This window comes from Megachile rotundata, chromosome 2 (genome assembly GCF_050947335.1).
Source record: "Megachile rotundata isolate GNS110a chromosome 2, iyMegRotu1, whole genome shotgun sequence".
NCBI classification, from domain to species: Eukaryota; Metazoa; Arthropoda; class Insecta; order Hymenoptera; family Megachilidae; genus Megachile; species Megachile rotundata.
In genome coordinates, this window is record NC_134984.1 from 9,528,529 (window position 1) to 9,543,705 (window position 15,177).

Consider the following 15,177-nt stretch of genomic DNA (forward strand, 5'->3'; position numbering starts at 1 on the left):
TAAAGAAAGAATAAGTGGAGAAAGCAGAAAGTACACGTGAGTGTACAAAATTTAGAAATCGCGGTGTTCTCTTTTAACAACGATTGTAACTACAATAATACAGAATATTAAAAACTTGAAAACTATTCATTTTTATTAATTATAAGTATATTTATATTTATATGTTATTAAATTCAATACAACTATTCTAGAACTAAATTTCCATATTCTTTTTGATAAATTAATTTCTAAACTTTTGTATTTGCAAATGAGAAAGATAGCAAACTTCAAAATGTATAAAATTGCAATCTTCTAATTTGTATATTTCTAAATTTCTAAATAACTAAATAATAATTTAAATTTCTAATATAGGAAACATCTAAATTCGAAAGATAGTAAATTAAAAATTTCTAAATAGTGGAATCTATAAATTCGAAGTTCGTAAATGTTCAAACATCTAAATTTCTAATTTTCTAATATCTAAACACACAAATTCTAGAGTTATGAGATTAAATACTTCTAAATTTTTTAACTTCATATATTCCTAAATTTTATAAACGTTAAAGTATTTAAATTTCTAACTTAGTAAACGTAAAAATATCCAAATTATCAGCTTTGAAACTATCTTCAATCCACAGCGAGCGCGTTCAAACGAGTAATATACTCTTCCCCCACATTACAATTTTCCCTAGGGAAGTCTAGCTTGCTGCTAGCGTAAAAATTTTATTCCGAGATAAATTACGCTACGAAAAATGAAACAAATCTCATTACCGAAGCGAAGAGATCCAACGAGACTGTAAAGAACTTCGCTCCTGAAATTGACATCGCCTTCTGACACTGCTGACATACGATTTGCACGAATGTTTTTGCTTCCTCTGAACCATCGTACCAGTGACAAGAGTATGCAGCTTCCATCACCGATGAACTCTACATAAAATACATATTAAGTATAACAAAGAGTACTTTGTGTAATACAATCATTGGGTTTTAAGCTTGAAATATTTTCAAACATTATTTCTACCATGATTTTTTTTGTTTAGAGTTTAAAGTCGCATCAACATCAAGGTTATTAGCGACTTTCGACTGTGCATTTATTCAGTCATTTTAATTTGGGAATTTGGGAATTTTGGGATTTTGGGATTTTGGGAATTTGGGAATTTGGGAATTTGGGAATTTTGGGATTTTGGGATTTTGGAATTTTTGGATTTTGGGAATTTGGGAATTTGGGAATTTTGGGATTTTGGGATTTTGGGATATTGGGATTTTGGAATTATGGGATTTTGAGATTTTGGGAATTTGAGAATTTGGGAATTTGGGAATTTGGGAATTTTGGGATTTTGGGATTTTGGGATTTTGGAATTTTGGGGTTTTGGGAATTTGGGAATTTGGGGATTTTGGAATTTTGGAATTTTGGGATTTTGGGATTTTGGGATTTTGGAATTTTGAGATTTTGGGAATTTTGGACTTTGGGAATTTGAGAATTTGGAAATTTGGGAATTTGGGAATTTGGGAATTTGGGAATTTGGGAATTTGGGAATTTGGAAATTTTGGAATTTTGGAATTTTGGAATTTTGGAATTTGGGAATTTGGGAACTTTCAATTTTAATATATGCTTGCTCTCTAATTTTCAACAGCAAGATCATCGATAATCTCTAATCTAGGGATTTTAGTCCATTTTAAGGGTGGATTCTGGTGTCAAATAAACCCAGGACTGTTCTTTAGAACCTTTGACGGAAAACTGATACGCTCCAACTATCCTCGTATGTTTTATGTTGTTTTGATCAGGAGAGACAAAGACAGTAGATGTTCGGCTTCCAAAAATATGTGAAATGCAATTTCGTAATTCTGCTAGTTTGAAGTCAAAAAGCAATATTTTGTCATGCTTTTTCAGAGATATTCGTTTCGCTTTAAAATCTTTTTAAAACTTCATAACAAACTAAATCATGTAGAAGCATTTTTAAACATTATTTCTACCATGATTTTGTGTATACCTATTTCGATCAAAATGTGTCTTAATACATTTTCGTTTCAATGCAAATAATTGCCAAAATTGGTACTTCAAATTATCAATTAAATGTAGATAATTTAAGGAATTTATTGATACATTGATGTCTTTTTATTAGAGATCATTTAATCAGATTGTAAATTCCAGCTTAATTCATCAACCTACAAAATATAAATATAGCGGTGTAAAATGCAACATGGCGAGATATAAGCGAATATCAAAGTTATGCCGCAACTCCTGTATTTCCTGTTACAACTGAAATCGGGATTCTCTAATCTTATTATAATTGATACGATGCTGCAAAATGGTGCTGATATTTATATGTAAAATGGTTTAAAATTAGGCACTGTTACGAAATCCTTAAGGTATCGGACACCTCATGGTAGAAATAAGTATACCATATGCACATTTTTAGATCTAGGATTAGCTGGAAGAAAATGATGTCGCAGAATTTAACCCCTTGCACTATTTTGACGAGTCAGACTCGTGACGCACTCGTACTTCGGCCGTGATCAATTTTACTCGAATTTTTAGTACGCTTTAATTTGAAGTTCAAGTCCAATTATAATTTGCATAGTCAACGATTGCATAATAACATATTAATATAACATTTCACATTTTTTTGTCTGTATTAATATTGTAGCTCTAATTAGTCAGTTCTGACTGACGCACCTGACAAATAAGCCATAGCGCAAGGGATTAACAACTATTGTATGAAAAGTCTAAAAATTAATTTTGGAGAAATGATTCAGTTTAGAGAATAATTTGAAGTCGAAATTTGAAAGGTGTTTTTTGACATCTCTTCGTAGAAATAGTGTTAAAGATTAATTGCGTTCTATGGGTACTTTTAAATTATACAAAAGCAAACATATATAATTAAAAACGAGAAAAAGATATGGTGACCTATGATTTTCAGTTTTGAGTGCAGACAAGGAAGAGTAAACCTGTTACTCGCCTAATCTAAATGCACCCTAAGACGTCATCAGGACTACAGATTTAGCTGCTTTGATGCCTTAAAGCAGGTTTGTGTACAGATATCCCGGAATATCAGGGCATTACGAGATAGCTCCTGTCGTCACTGTACAGAGGCTTATCGTCAAGGTATGTGATGTCCGAAATGTCCGGAATATCTTGTAAACAGGCCTTAAGGCATCAAGCCCTAAGTTTCGTACTTATGGTAATGATTTCATTGTTAATCTGATTATTTGTTAAGTTGAAATGCACTCTAAGGGTGCTTTTAGTGTCGTTAAATAATTAAATGATGTTATGAAGATTTTAGGGAAGTAACCAAATGAGGTAGTAAGTTTTAGATAAATAGCTAGACAAGATACTAAGTTTTAGATAAATAACCAAAGTTGTTGAGCTTTTAGATAAATAACCAAACAAAGTTGTTGAGCTTTTAGATAAATAACTGAACAAGGGTATTAAGCTTTCAGGTAAACAGTTCAGAAGGGATATTAAGCTTTTGATAAGTAGCCAAAGTATTAAGTTTTAGGTATATAACCGAACAAGGCTGCTAAGCTTTTGATAAATTACCAAACAAAATTATTTAATTTTAGATAAATAGCGAAGGAAGGTTATTAAGCTTTAAGATAGATAAGAGAATAAACTTATTAAGCTTTAAATAAATTACTAAATAAGGCTATTAAACTACAGATAAATAACTAAATAAGGTTATGTATGATTTACGTTAATAACCACCTGAGGTTACTAAGCTTCACATAAATAACCGAACAAAATTATTTAGTTTTAGATAAATAACGAAGGAAGGTTGTTAAGCTTGAAGATAAATAATAGCCGGACCAATTTATTTAGCTTCAAATAAATTGTCAAATGAGGTTATTTTTTAGATAAATAACTAAATAAGGTTATGAAGGTTTTATGTAAATAACCACCTGAGGTTACTAAGCTTCACATAAATAATCGAACAAGGTTATTAAACTTTTGATAAATAACCAAACAAAGTTATTAAGTTTCCAGATAGATATTCCAACAAATATAGACAGTTCATTCAAAAAGTTCTAGGACTAGTTTCTTTTATAAATGCAAAAAGAACTTTTGAAAAAAATTTCTATTTTTATTAAAAATGATTAGTTACAAAATGGGTCTTAGAAGAACGACTGCGTTTATTGCCGCATCTTCTTAGAACAGAATGGTGATTTTATGGTTGTGTTACAGTCTCTAAATGTTAAAAATATTATTAATTGTGGTTCAATCTCCGAAAATCAGAACATTCTGATCCAGAATTTCTTATTATTTTCTTAAAACTCCAAAACGAGTCAAAGGTCAAATTCGATGAAGTCAGCCAGCACGATTAGAAAACTGATCGATTTCAATTACCTTGAAATGGGTTTTCAAGGTCAAGTACTAGTATATTCGTTGAAGTTCTCAATATTCTATTTCTTCATGAATTAGTAGCTTCATGAAAATTCATTTAATTTAACAGACTCTTCTTCATTATCTTCTGAACATGTTTAATCAGTGAAAAGCTACTAAAAATTCTAAAAATTCAACCTCAAATAAAAAATGTGCCAGAAAATTTTGTCGAAGAAATTATTAAATCACAAGAAATATTATGCAATAACACTGTTTATCTTTTTCGAACACAAGGATAAAATGAGTTTCATGTTGAGGTTTATTTTGATTCGATTAGGTTTAAAATGGCGGCTGCCGTTGGAGCGTCAGCGATGTGTGTTATTGGAAGAAAAGTCATTTCGCTGCTTTTAACGTATTTTATCAATCAGTATGACGTTGTATCACTATATCTTCTGTATCATATTACTTCTGTCTGTTTGAATACTCATGTACGCGAACCAATCAGATGATGGATGGAAAGCAATATGGATTTATCGATGTGATGGAACTGATGTTATATTAAACTTTTGTATATAACTCGGAAACGAAAACAGAATGTCTCTTGTATATGTATAGTGAACAGTTGTCGAGAAGAATGATGTGTAGGAAACTGTTGTTAAGAATAATCATCTGGATAATATACAAGTCATGGAAATTGGTGAAAAGATAGTTCATCAGCCAAATTGATGATACAATTTCCATTTATTTTATGAAACCTTGGCAGCGTTTGGACTATTTTGGTTTTAATCATATTAAAAATGTATAACTTATGGCTTGTTAATTAAGAAATAGTGAAATGAGACAGTGTACCATTATCAGAAGACATAGTTTCTTCATACTTTATATACTGCAGGGCTTCTGTTATTGTATTGTTTGAACTTTTCGAAAAATCATAAAAAATGTTGCGATACTGAAATTTCTGTTATAATTGCCTAATTACAATTGTAATACCCTATGTATTTATTATAAGTCTCTACGATTATTTATATATAAATATGATTACTTGTGCATAAAAATTACATCAATTTATAGTTTTTTTAAATAGAAATACAAATTCGAAAAGAGATAAAATTTTACTTGTAACAAGAGAGGGTTAATTTTAGTGACTGAATAACTTAATGTTAATTGATATATTGATTCAATATTGCAATACTAAAATTAAAAATTTAATAAATTATAAAAGTATTATTATTCTTCTATTATTCGACACTTATTACATTTTAAATTTAAATATTGTAATTTCAGTGACATCTAATAATTTTCAGTTGAGGTATAAAAAATGAATTCAAGCATAAAACTTGATAGCTTGGAAATTTCAAAATTTGTTCGATATTTTGAAAATTTTGGGAGAGTATGAAATTAATAAATAGCTAATACTTACCTCTTCAATTAGTCGATTTCCAAATATGCAAAGCATGAACACTTGTCCAAGGGAGTATAATAAGTAGCCTATCACTGACGCTGAATACGTGTCAACTCCGTGAATCTATCGATTAAATAATAAATTGTTATTTTTTAAAATGCAAATGATAGTACTTTCTTATGTAATTAATACATTTACTTCATAATTTTCGTAAGTGATGTTATCATTTCAAGTAAGATAGTTCATTCTTACGTCTTATTATAATTTCTCGTTTTTAACGATTCTCATGAATCTTTTTTAAGTAAATAAATATATATCGAATATAGATGTAATACATATTTTACTCATTAGTTATACAAGGTGTTACCTGTAACGCTACTCACGATTTTTCTCCCACTTGCAGCCACCTTACGAAAAAAAGTTTAGAATAAAATTTGCAGGGTATGAAGTGCACAATAGATATTAGTAAAGCAAATTTTGAAAACAGTTTGTTCTCTTGGCAAAGTCAAGGTCACCTTGGGTTTCTTAAATAGGAACATACATTTTTTTTTATTCATAGCTTTAGAGGACATCGAGACGAATTCGAAACATATATTACATTATATTTTTATTAACATATTACTCGATTTACAGAAGTAGAAAAATGTGAAGTAGTTAGCTTTTGACTTTGGTAGGGTAACCATTATTTGGTTCCAAAGAGATCACTGAATGTAAACACGCGACTAGAATATAAGAAAAATACACTTTATTTAATTACATGTTCAAAATGTAACATATGCCGCCTTCCATCACATAATATTCCAGTCTTTTACTTCACATTTCCACTTCTGTAAATCGAGTAATATGTTAATAAAAATATAATGTAATATATGTTTCGAATTCGTATCAATGTCCTCTAAAGCTATGAATAAGAAAAAATGTATGTTCCTATTTAAGAAACCCAAGGTGACCTTGACTTTGCCATGAGAACAAACTGTTTTCAAAATTTGCTTGTATCTATTGTGCACTTTATACCCTGCAAATTTTATTCTAAACTTTTTTTCGTAAGGTGGCTGCAAGTGGGAGAAAAATCGTGAGTAGCGTTACAGGTAACACCCTGTATATTATATATTATAAGAATAATTATTAGTTTTAATCTTGTATTCTATATCGTATATCATATATCATATATCGTATATCATATATCGTATATCATATATCGTATATCATATATCGTATATCATATATCGTATATCATATATCGTATATCATATACCATATATCGCATATCATATGTCGTATAATATATATCATATATCACATATGTACATATAACATATCACATATCGCGTGTCACATGTATTATATATTAAATGATACATGGAACACATGGTCACATGTATTATATACTAAATGATACATGGAAAAATGCTAAGTCGCTATATCTCAAACAATAACGAAAAATGACATTAAATAATATTACCTTTGTTGCTTGATAAGCGAGTAAAGTCAACGTGATGGTGGTTGTCAACATGTGCAGCAGAAGAGCAATACCATAAGCGTCTCCAATCGCAGTGACCAGTCTACAAGAAAATGTATAGCAATAACGTTAATAAAAATTTAGTTATTATACTTGCGTACGTGGTTACCTAACCAAAGTAAAATTTTTTCTTTATATTTTGTACTGAAGGTACATGGTTTATGATCATGTTCCTGTATATGATTCCCTCATCTGATCTAAAAATCTTTTTTCTGTATACACTCTATTTAAAATGCATGTGTTTTAATTGTGTTCGTGTGATCATCTAACCTAACTTAACTAAAGTTTTTTTCTTTACATGTTACATTGATTAATGTGTGAATTATTATTATATCTTCATACACGATATAGAAGATATATTATATCTTCATATCTTCTAACTAAACTTAACCAAACTTTCTTCTCCACATTTTGGTGTGTAATTAAATCCTCATATATGAACCTAAGTTTCTAGTTAAGTTTCTTAAGGTTTATGTTCAAGGTTTCTTATTTATTATGCATTAGAATTGTATTAGTGTATTGTCATCTGTTTACAGCATTGTTTTCTTATACAACAACACAAAGATTACCTAACCTAACTTAATTCAAGGTTTTTGTTACAATTTGCACAGAAAGTGCATGTAATTATGCTCCACTATACAGTGCTCAAATATTTATAGAAAGAAGGTTAATTCGACAAGTTTGGTTCTTTATGAACAGATTAAATGCCATTCAAATTGCTCAACATTCTGAACGTTACAGTTAAATTGCATTTCAATGTTTTCGTATATCATGGAGTCTGTAACTCTTGTTAAATTGTTAAGATCAGAGGGAGCACAACAAATCTGTTGGAAAGCCCCGCGGTTGCAATATAACAAAGTTTTAACTTGACCCAGTTTACAGGTTGCATGCATTTAACCAGTTGGTTACAGTTTATAACCGAACAACCGTTACCTCCCTATTCCTTCTTGCTCTCGTATCTCCTTTTTACTGCTTAAATAATACATTTCAGCGAAGTGTCGTCGCGTTAGCTCTATCCAGTATGATCGATATCAAGTATCTTAAAGGGGAGGAATAAGACTTAGGGTTGTTCGATGCGTAATGTTCAGAAACTTCGAGAAATTTATACAAACTTAGAACGAATGCTATCTAAGAAAAAATTGTATTGACATTGCGTACATTGCTAACGTTTCTAATCTTGTGATATGTTAAAATTTATAGAAATAATATATTAAATAAAAATGTGTAATATACAGGGTGTTTCATAATACAGTAGAGAAGATTTTATGAGCAACTAGGTCGAATATTTCATTTAAAATTGTTTCGAATTTAGTTTTGGAATAGTTGAGGTTTGTAGACATATTTATTAAAACTTTTGCATGTTTGAAAATAATTATGTCTTTTGTATTTTTTAATATAGGTATATTGTTGTTGTTAAGGAAATTGATAATTTCTTTTGTTATTTTGGTAACTTTTTTCTACGTTTAATAGCAATGCAAATAATTTAAAGCGATAAAATTCAATTCAAACGACATAGCTTGTGTAAACATAACTATAAATTCAATATTAAATTGAATATATCAAGGGTTCCTAAATCTCTTAGGCTTACAACATTCTGCATCAAAATTTTTGATTAATTAAAGATTTAAACTCATACTTTAATTCACGAATATTAAATGTAATTTATTACATATTATTATTAATATTACGTTAATATAACAGATTGCTAATTATAATGGTCAAACGAATACTGATCGAGATAAATTACCATTTTATTTGTTATTATTTCAGCACGAATAATTTGAAAATATTGTGTGGATTATCGATCACTCTTATTTTATAAATACGGAGATACCATATTTACCAATATTTTCCGATTACCTTTGTTTCCTATAAATGCGGAGATATTCAACAAATATCGTCGAATTTTGTGAAATACGTGACGGTGAGTTTTATAAATATGCATTTATTTTAAAAAATATAATCCATGATGATGAAACCGTACAAATTATACTTCGCAAAATATGTGAAATAAAAATGTATATTTAGAATTTTTTAAAAAGGGAACACACTATTTTTTAGATTATTTTAAAGTGGGAATAGACTGTAAGTTTATTCTAACATTTAGAAAGCAGCTTTTTTATATAGAAAAATAGGTTTATTAATAAAATATATTAAAAAGTTATAAACAATAGTAATAAAATTTCTATTCGTATTTACTGCGGTTTTTGTGTAAACACTTTTCTCATAAACAAAGAACAATTTAAAAAAAATCATAGTTCTGTTTATTTCCTTTGTTCCATTTCCCGGAAAAAAATTTTAGTTGCAGGCATATGTGCATTCTAATTGAAAAAGTAATAGATGTAGTTGGTTTTATATAAGAATATTTTTAAAATACTTTTGTACTTGAAAATACTATACTTGCAATATGGTACATATAATATACTTCTTATTGTTAGTATATTATACTACTGAAACTCTTTTGTATATGTAACTTATAATAACAAGATCTGTTATAATAATTTATAATAACATTTATATAATAATAAATATAGTGTACTTGTAAGATATAAAAACTTGTTATTTTCATGTAAACTATATTATTTTTTCGTACACTGTAATTTTCATAGTGAATAATGTAAAATGTACTTTTATATTTTGTATTAGTATATATTGTAAATACTTTTAAAATGATATACCTCGAACGTACACTATACATTAATACTATAACTAAGAAATATAATTTTCATTTCCAACCCATCTATTATTTAAGTTTGTAACGAACCAAAGCCAAAAAGTATAAAATAATAAGTAATAAAATATGTAATAAAATAAAGAGTACATAAAGTAACAGAATAAACTACTTAAGTAATAAAATCAAAGAGCAGAATAAAATAATAAGTAATAAATAAAAAAATAATACTTTTGACAGGACAATATTTACAATGCTCCTTTCTAGAACGATTTCGTTAAATTTCTTTTTATCTCAACTCGTAACTTTTGTTTCCCCGATATCTTTCCTTCGTATCTTCTTATTTATGTCACAATCCACATCACTTGTTTGGAAGAAACATTCTATCCAGCTTGAAATTAATGTGTCTGTTTCCTTATGGTCTTGTCTAACAGTTTTATTTCTTTTTAGAATTGGAAGTATGTAGCATTTGATAATACTTCTTTAACAATTAGAAAATAACTTCCATGTTTATTTCATTTTCGTTTTATCTGTTTGCATAAATGAAATAAAAATTCTATATATCAATTTAATTTTTTTCACCAATTTCTGATTATCATTATACTTCCTGCAGTCACGTAATCTCCTGCTAGTTATTTTCTTCCACTTTTAATCGCAATAAAAGTTCAGTGAGACACCCTATATAGTTTGTGTAAAAAGTAACTTGTTGAAACAGTATGTTAAAATTTAATACACCTACTACACTAGTTTCTTTTCAAACAGTATATTAAAATGGAACACACGTACACTAATTTCTTTTCAATCAGTATATTAAAATTTAAAACACTGGTTTAGCTCACATTAATTCAGATTTATGAAAAAAATCTAGATATACTCTTCACACAATTACCAATTCAACTGTTAATAATTTCTCAAGATTTTTTGAGTGAGATGAAACTTAAATATATGAAAAGAAATTTAATTTTGTTCAAATTTTTCATTTCAGATGATGAAATTCAAGCAACAGGGGCTAGTCGCGGACTTGAAACATAAAGTTGATGAAAGCTAGTGGGCATTTTTTATTCAATTATGCCGACGGCTCTGGAAAGAATATGCAAAAGATCTACAGTTCGGTAAGTAATACAAATGCAACAAATGATGTCTAATCGAATTACAAAATTAGACATAAATATAAAAATGTTTGTAGAATTCGAGGGTTTAGAATCGGATAACGTTCACTCCATAAACAATAGGGTCGAATCAGACAATGCTATATGTAGATAGAGTGCATGAAATAGGTAGATTACTCGTAAAGACACGTTGGACTAATTTATAAATTACAAGGTTTCAACAAATTTCGTTAGATAGATTCGATATACTTTGTATATTGTTAACAATTGAAATGTGTAACTTTACTGTTAAATCTCATTTCATTTCATTTAATAAATAACTACCATTTCGTTTCATAAATGTCGACCATTATTTCTTTTCATAAAACTTCCAAATTCTTCCTGTTTCCATATTTTTGTAGTCCAACTTTTGTGACCGTAAATCTATTTTTAACGCAAACAGTGAATATTTGGAGTTTGTCTCCAAACCTCAAATGGGCAACAGGTTTCGTATATCAGCAAAGGATGCCCCAGAGCCACGAATTCGTGCCGTGGTCGAAGAGCAAAACGTCGAACGTGCAACCTGAACGTTGCATCGTCGATCGTGGCGAAAGAAAACGTGTACATGCACGTGTTAGACACGTATACCGGTATATACACGTGAACGTGAACGTACACCCCCTGAATTGTCCAATAAATTGCCCAGTCCGCCTGGTATGTCCCCAGTTGCGGTCAATATCGGCCTCTCTTAGAATAAATACTTCACCACCGTGGGAATACACGCATCCCTTTTGTTTCTCCATCGCCGAAGAATCTATAGGGAACACAACACCGGTGTCCTTTCTCTCCCCCTTTTCTTTGAAACTCGCATCAACCTCACGCGACTTGTGTTTTCTACTTCTTTCCCGAAGAGAATCCCGTCTTTTGCACCCGGAAATACTCGCGCCGCTATTGGTTGTATTGTATATCTTATTTGTTGTGTCAGGTCGTTTCCTTAACGTTCATTTGTACTTATTGCAACTTTCTTGATATTGCGCAGTTTCATAGTAGTGATGTCGGTTTAATTTAACGGGGAATAGTATAGTTTGTATGGGGATATTTGTGGTAAAAGTATATGGGACGATTTAATGCGTGATAAATTAATTTATGGAGATGTGCAACGCTTAGCGATGGGATGCGTAATAATTGAAAGGGTGGCGATTTAACGTTATTCAATTTATGGCGAAGTAATTTGTGGTGGTGCAACGCTTAGTAATCTAATGTGGGATAATTGAAAGCGTGGCGATTTAACGCGTAGTAATTTTATTTGTGGCGATCTAACTCGTGATAATTGAAAGGAGCGGCGATTTAACGCGTGGAAATTCTACTCATGGTTATCTGACGCGTAGTGGCGCAATGCTTAGTAATCTAACGCGTGGTAACTGGAAGAATGGCGATGTAACACGTAGTAATTCTACTCATGGCAATTTAACGCGTAGTAATTCTACTCATGGCAATTTAACGCGTAGAAATTGTACTCATGGCGATTTGACGCGTAGTAATACAATTCGTGGCGATTTAACGCGTAGTAATTTTATTTGTGGCGATCTAACTCGTGATAATTGAAAGGAGCAGCGATTTAACGTATAGAAATTCTACTCATGGCTATCTAACGCGTAATGGCGCAATGCTTAGTAATCTAACGCGTGGTAACTGGAAGAATGGCGATGTAACGCGTAGTAATTCTACTCATGGCAATTTAACGCGTAGAAATTGTACTCATGGCGATTTGACGCGTAGTAATACAATTTGTGGCGGTTTAACGCATAGTAATTCTACTCATGGCAATTTAACGCGTAGAAATTGTACTCGTAGTGATTTAACGCGTCGTAATTCTACTCGTGGCGTTCTATCGCGTTGTAATTCTACTTGTGGCGACCTAATACCTAATAATTCTACTTACGGCGCTCTAACACGTTGTAATTCTACTTATGGCGACTGAATACGCTATAATTCTACTTATGACGACTGAATACGCAATAATTCTACTTATGGAGATTTAACGCGCAGTAATTCTACATATGACGATTTAACGCGTACTAGTTCCACTTATGGCGACCTAATGTGTAGAAATTCTACTTATGACTCTCTAACGCGTAATTCAATTTATGGCAACCTAACGCGCAGTAATTGAAATTGTAGCGAATTAACTCGTCTCAATGCAACCCATGACGATCTAACGCATAGTAATGCAACCCATATCGATTTAATTGGCATAATAATTCGACTCATGCCAATTTAACATGTAGCAATGCGACTCAGAACGATGTAGCGCGTAGCGTCACAACATGTGGCAATCTAAGGCGTAGCAATACAAGGTAGAATGTTATAATACATATGTTATACAGCGTGTAACAAAGTATTTGTAGGCCGTACAACGCGAGGTGATCTAATAGATTGTACAATATACCACGTTTTAACGTGTTATAAAAAGTGAACGAGTATGAATGCCAACGTATGACTCTGGAAGTTATACCTTCCAAGTAAATTTTAACTTGGATCGATAACTTGAATTGATGTTTATCTAAGATGATAGTTTCTATGTCGTGACCTTTGTGCTGCAATCATAAGAGAAAACTGTATTTTGTATGTATTAATTTAATTTTGTTAAACAGAAATAAATCAGAACTTGGCTGTGTTATCTGCACAATATAATCCCTTTCTGCATGATTTTTTAGAAAGAGCTGAAAAAATATATGTTGTTACTTTCAATGCTGGTAGTTAATAAAAGCAGTTTTGAAAAAAATCTTTTTATTATCCAAGTTTTCATTAATAATAGGTTTGGTCTATGTATGGCACGTCATGCACTTATAGATATAAGAATACAGTTTAGTATTTTTCTACAGTCTGAGCACACTAGCATCATAGTTTCTGATTCAAGTGGTATGAAACAAGGAGCAGTTTCTGTCTTTGTTCAATCACAATAGAACCTTACGTTTTACACAGTGTAAAATATTGTGAACGTTCAAACAAAAAAATAACGGCGGTTTTTCTGGTTTGGTTCATATACTACTGTCCATAAGTATCCGGACACTTGGTTTCGTTACATAAAACATAGTTGAACTTTGTACGAAATGTATTTAGGGTTATCATATCATTTGTAATAATTATTATTATCTTTTTTGAGGTGTCATAACGTAATAGAATTAATTTTTAAGTACAAATTATACAATGAAAGTGTGAAAGTAAAATTCATGTCCAGAAGTTCAAAGCCCAAATTTGTGAATCTAATGAAACGCTTTCGATTCTAAAAAAATTTTAATTTCTACTGTGTTTCATTTCTATGGTGCAGAACGTAGTCAGAGGGTTCTTCGATATGTTTCAAGTGTTTGTAAACTGTTGGTAGATGTTTAGGTTCCCTCAATGGAGATAAGAATGGAGGTAACGCTACGCACTCGACAGTTTCGGTTTAGTTCGTCTGTAGCTTCTTTTCCATCGAGCTATGAGTTCCAAACGAGAATTATCAATCGAAAAACGTTCCAGTATTCTGACCTTCGCAGAAAAAAATCGATTTTAGCTACTGTTGTAGATACTCGAATAACTTTCATGCAACGCGAATGCATATTTCGCTTGTGTCCGGATACTTATGGACGGTAGTGTATATGAACCATTATGCAAAAAGGGGATAATTTTCTCATTTTGTAAAACGAAGATAAATCAAAACACTGTTATATTAAATCATCTGTAGAAAAGATTGTTTCAGATTATTTCAAATAATTGATAACCTCATGTTCTTATTAAATTTTTTGCTAAGATTAAAATTCTTCATTTTATCAATTATGGGCAGTAATATTCTTCAAGTAATGTACGATAATATACGATATGTTTACAGTATCGAGCAAACGAAAAAAAAGAGGAAATTTCGAAAAGTGAGCAGAATTGGAAGGTGTGCGAACGTAAGGAAATTGCGGCAAATTTACTTATTCCCTTCTGGCAGGGATTATTATCCTAATGGAAGTCTCTCATTGTTAGGATCACGAATGTGAAAGGTCCTCTCATTGTCGTCGTAGATTACGTTTCCGTGTAGAAGCGAACTCGAGATGAGAATCGAAATGGGAAACTGGGTTACACCAGTAGTCAAGACACTTGTCTCAACGGGTAACTTTGAAATTGCAACTCGTTGTAATTTAACTTGCCCGCGGTAATTTTATTATCACT

General features: G+C 30.8%; 2 protein-coding genes across 2 annotated transcripts in view; one reads left to right on the forward strand and one right to left on the reverse strand.

Annotated features, from left to right (window-relative positions):
• LOC100877368 (uncharacterized) overlaps positions 1-15,177 on the forward strand; it is a 115,183-nt gene that overhangs the window by 70,971 nt on the left and 29,035 nt on the right. The gene's annotated exons all lie outside the window — the stretch shown is intronic.
• Orco (odorant receptor co-receptor) overlaps positions 1-15,177 on the reverse strand; it is a 28,095-nt gene that overhangs the window by 1,546 nt on the left and 11,372 nt on the right. Inside the window, exons 6-8 of the mRNA XM_076540091.1 lie at positions 7,165-7,264; positions 5,721-5,825; positions 751-906 (exon numbers count right to left, since the gene is read on the reverse strand). Coding sequence (XP_076396206.1) covers positions 751-906; positions 5,721-5,825; positions 7,165-7,264 — 361 coding nt within the window. The remainder of the gene's footprint in view (positions 1-750; positions 907-5,720; positions 5,826-7,164; positions 7,265-15,177) is intronic.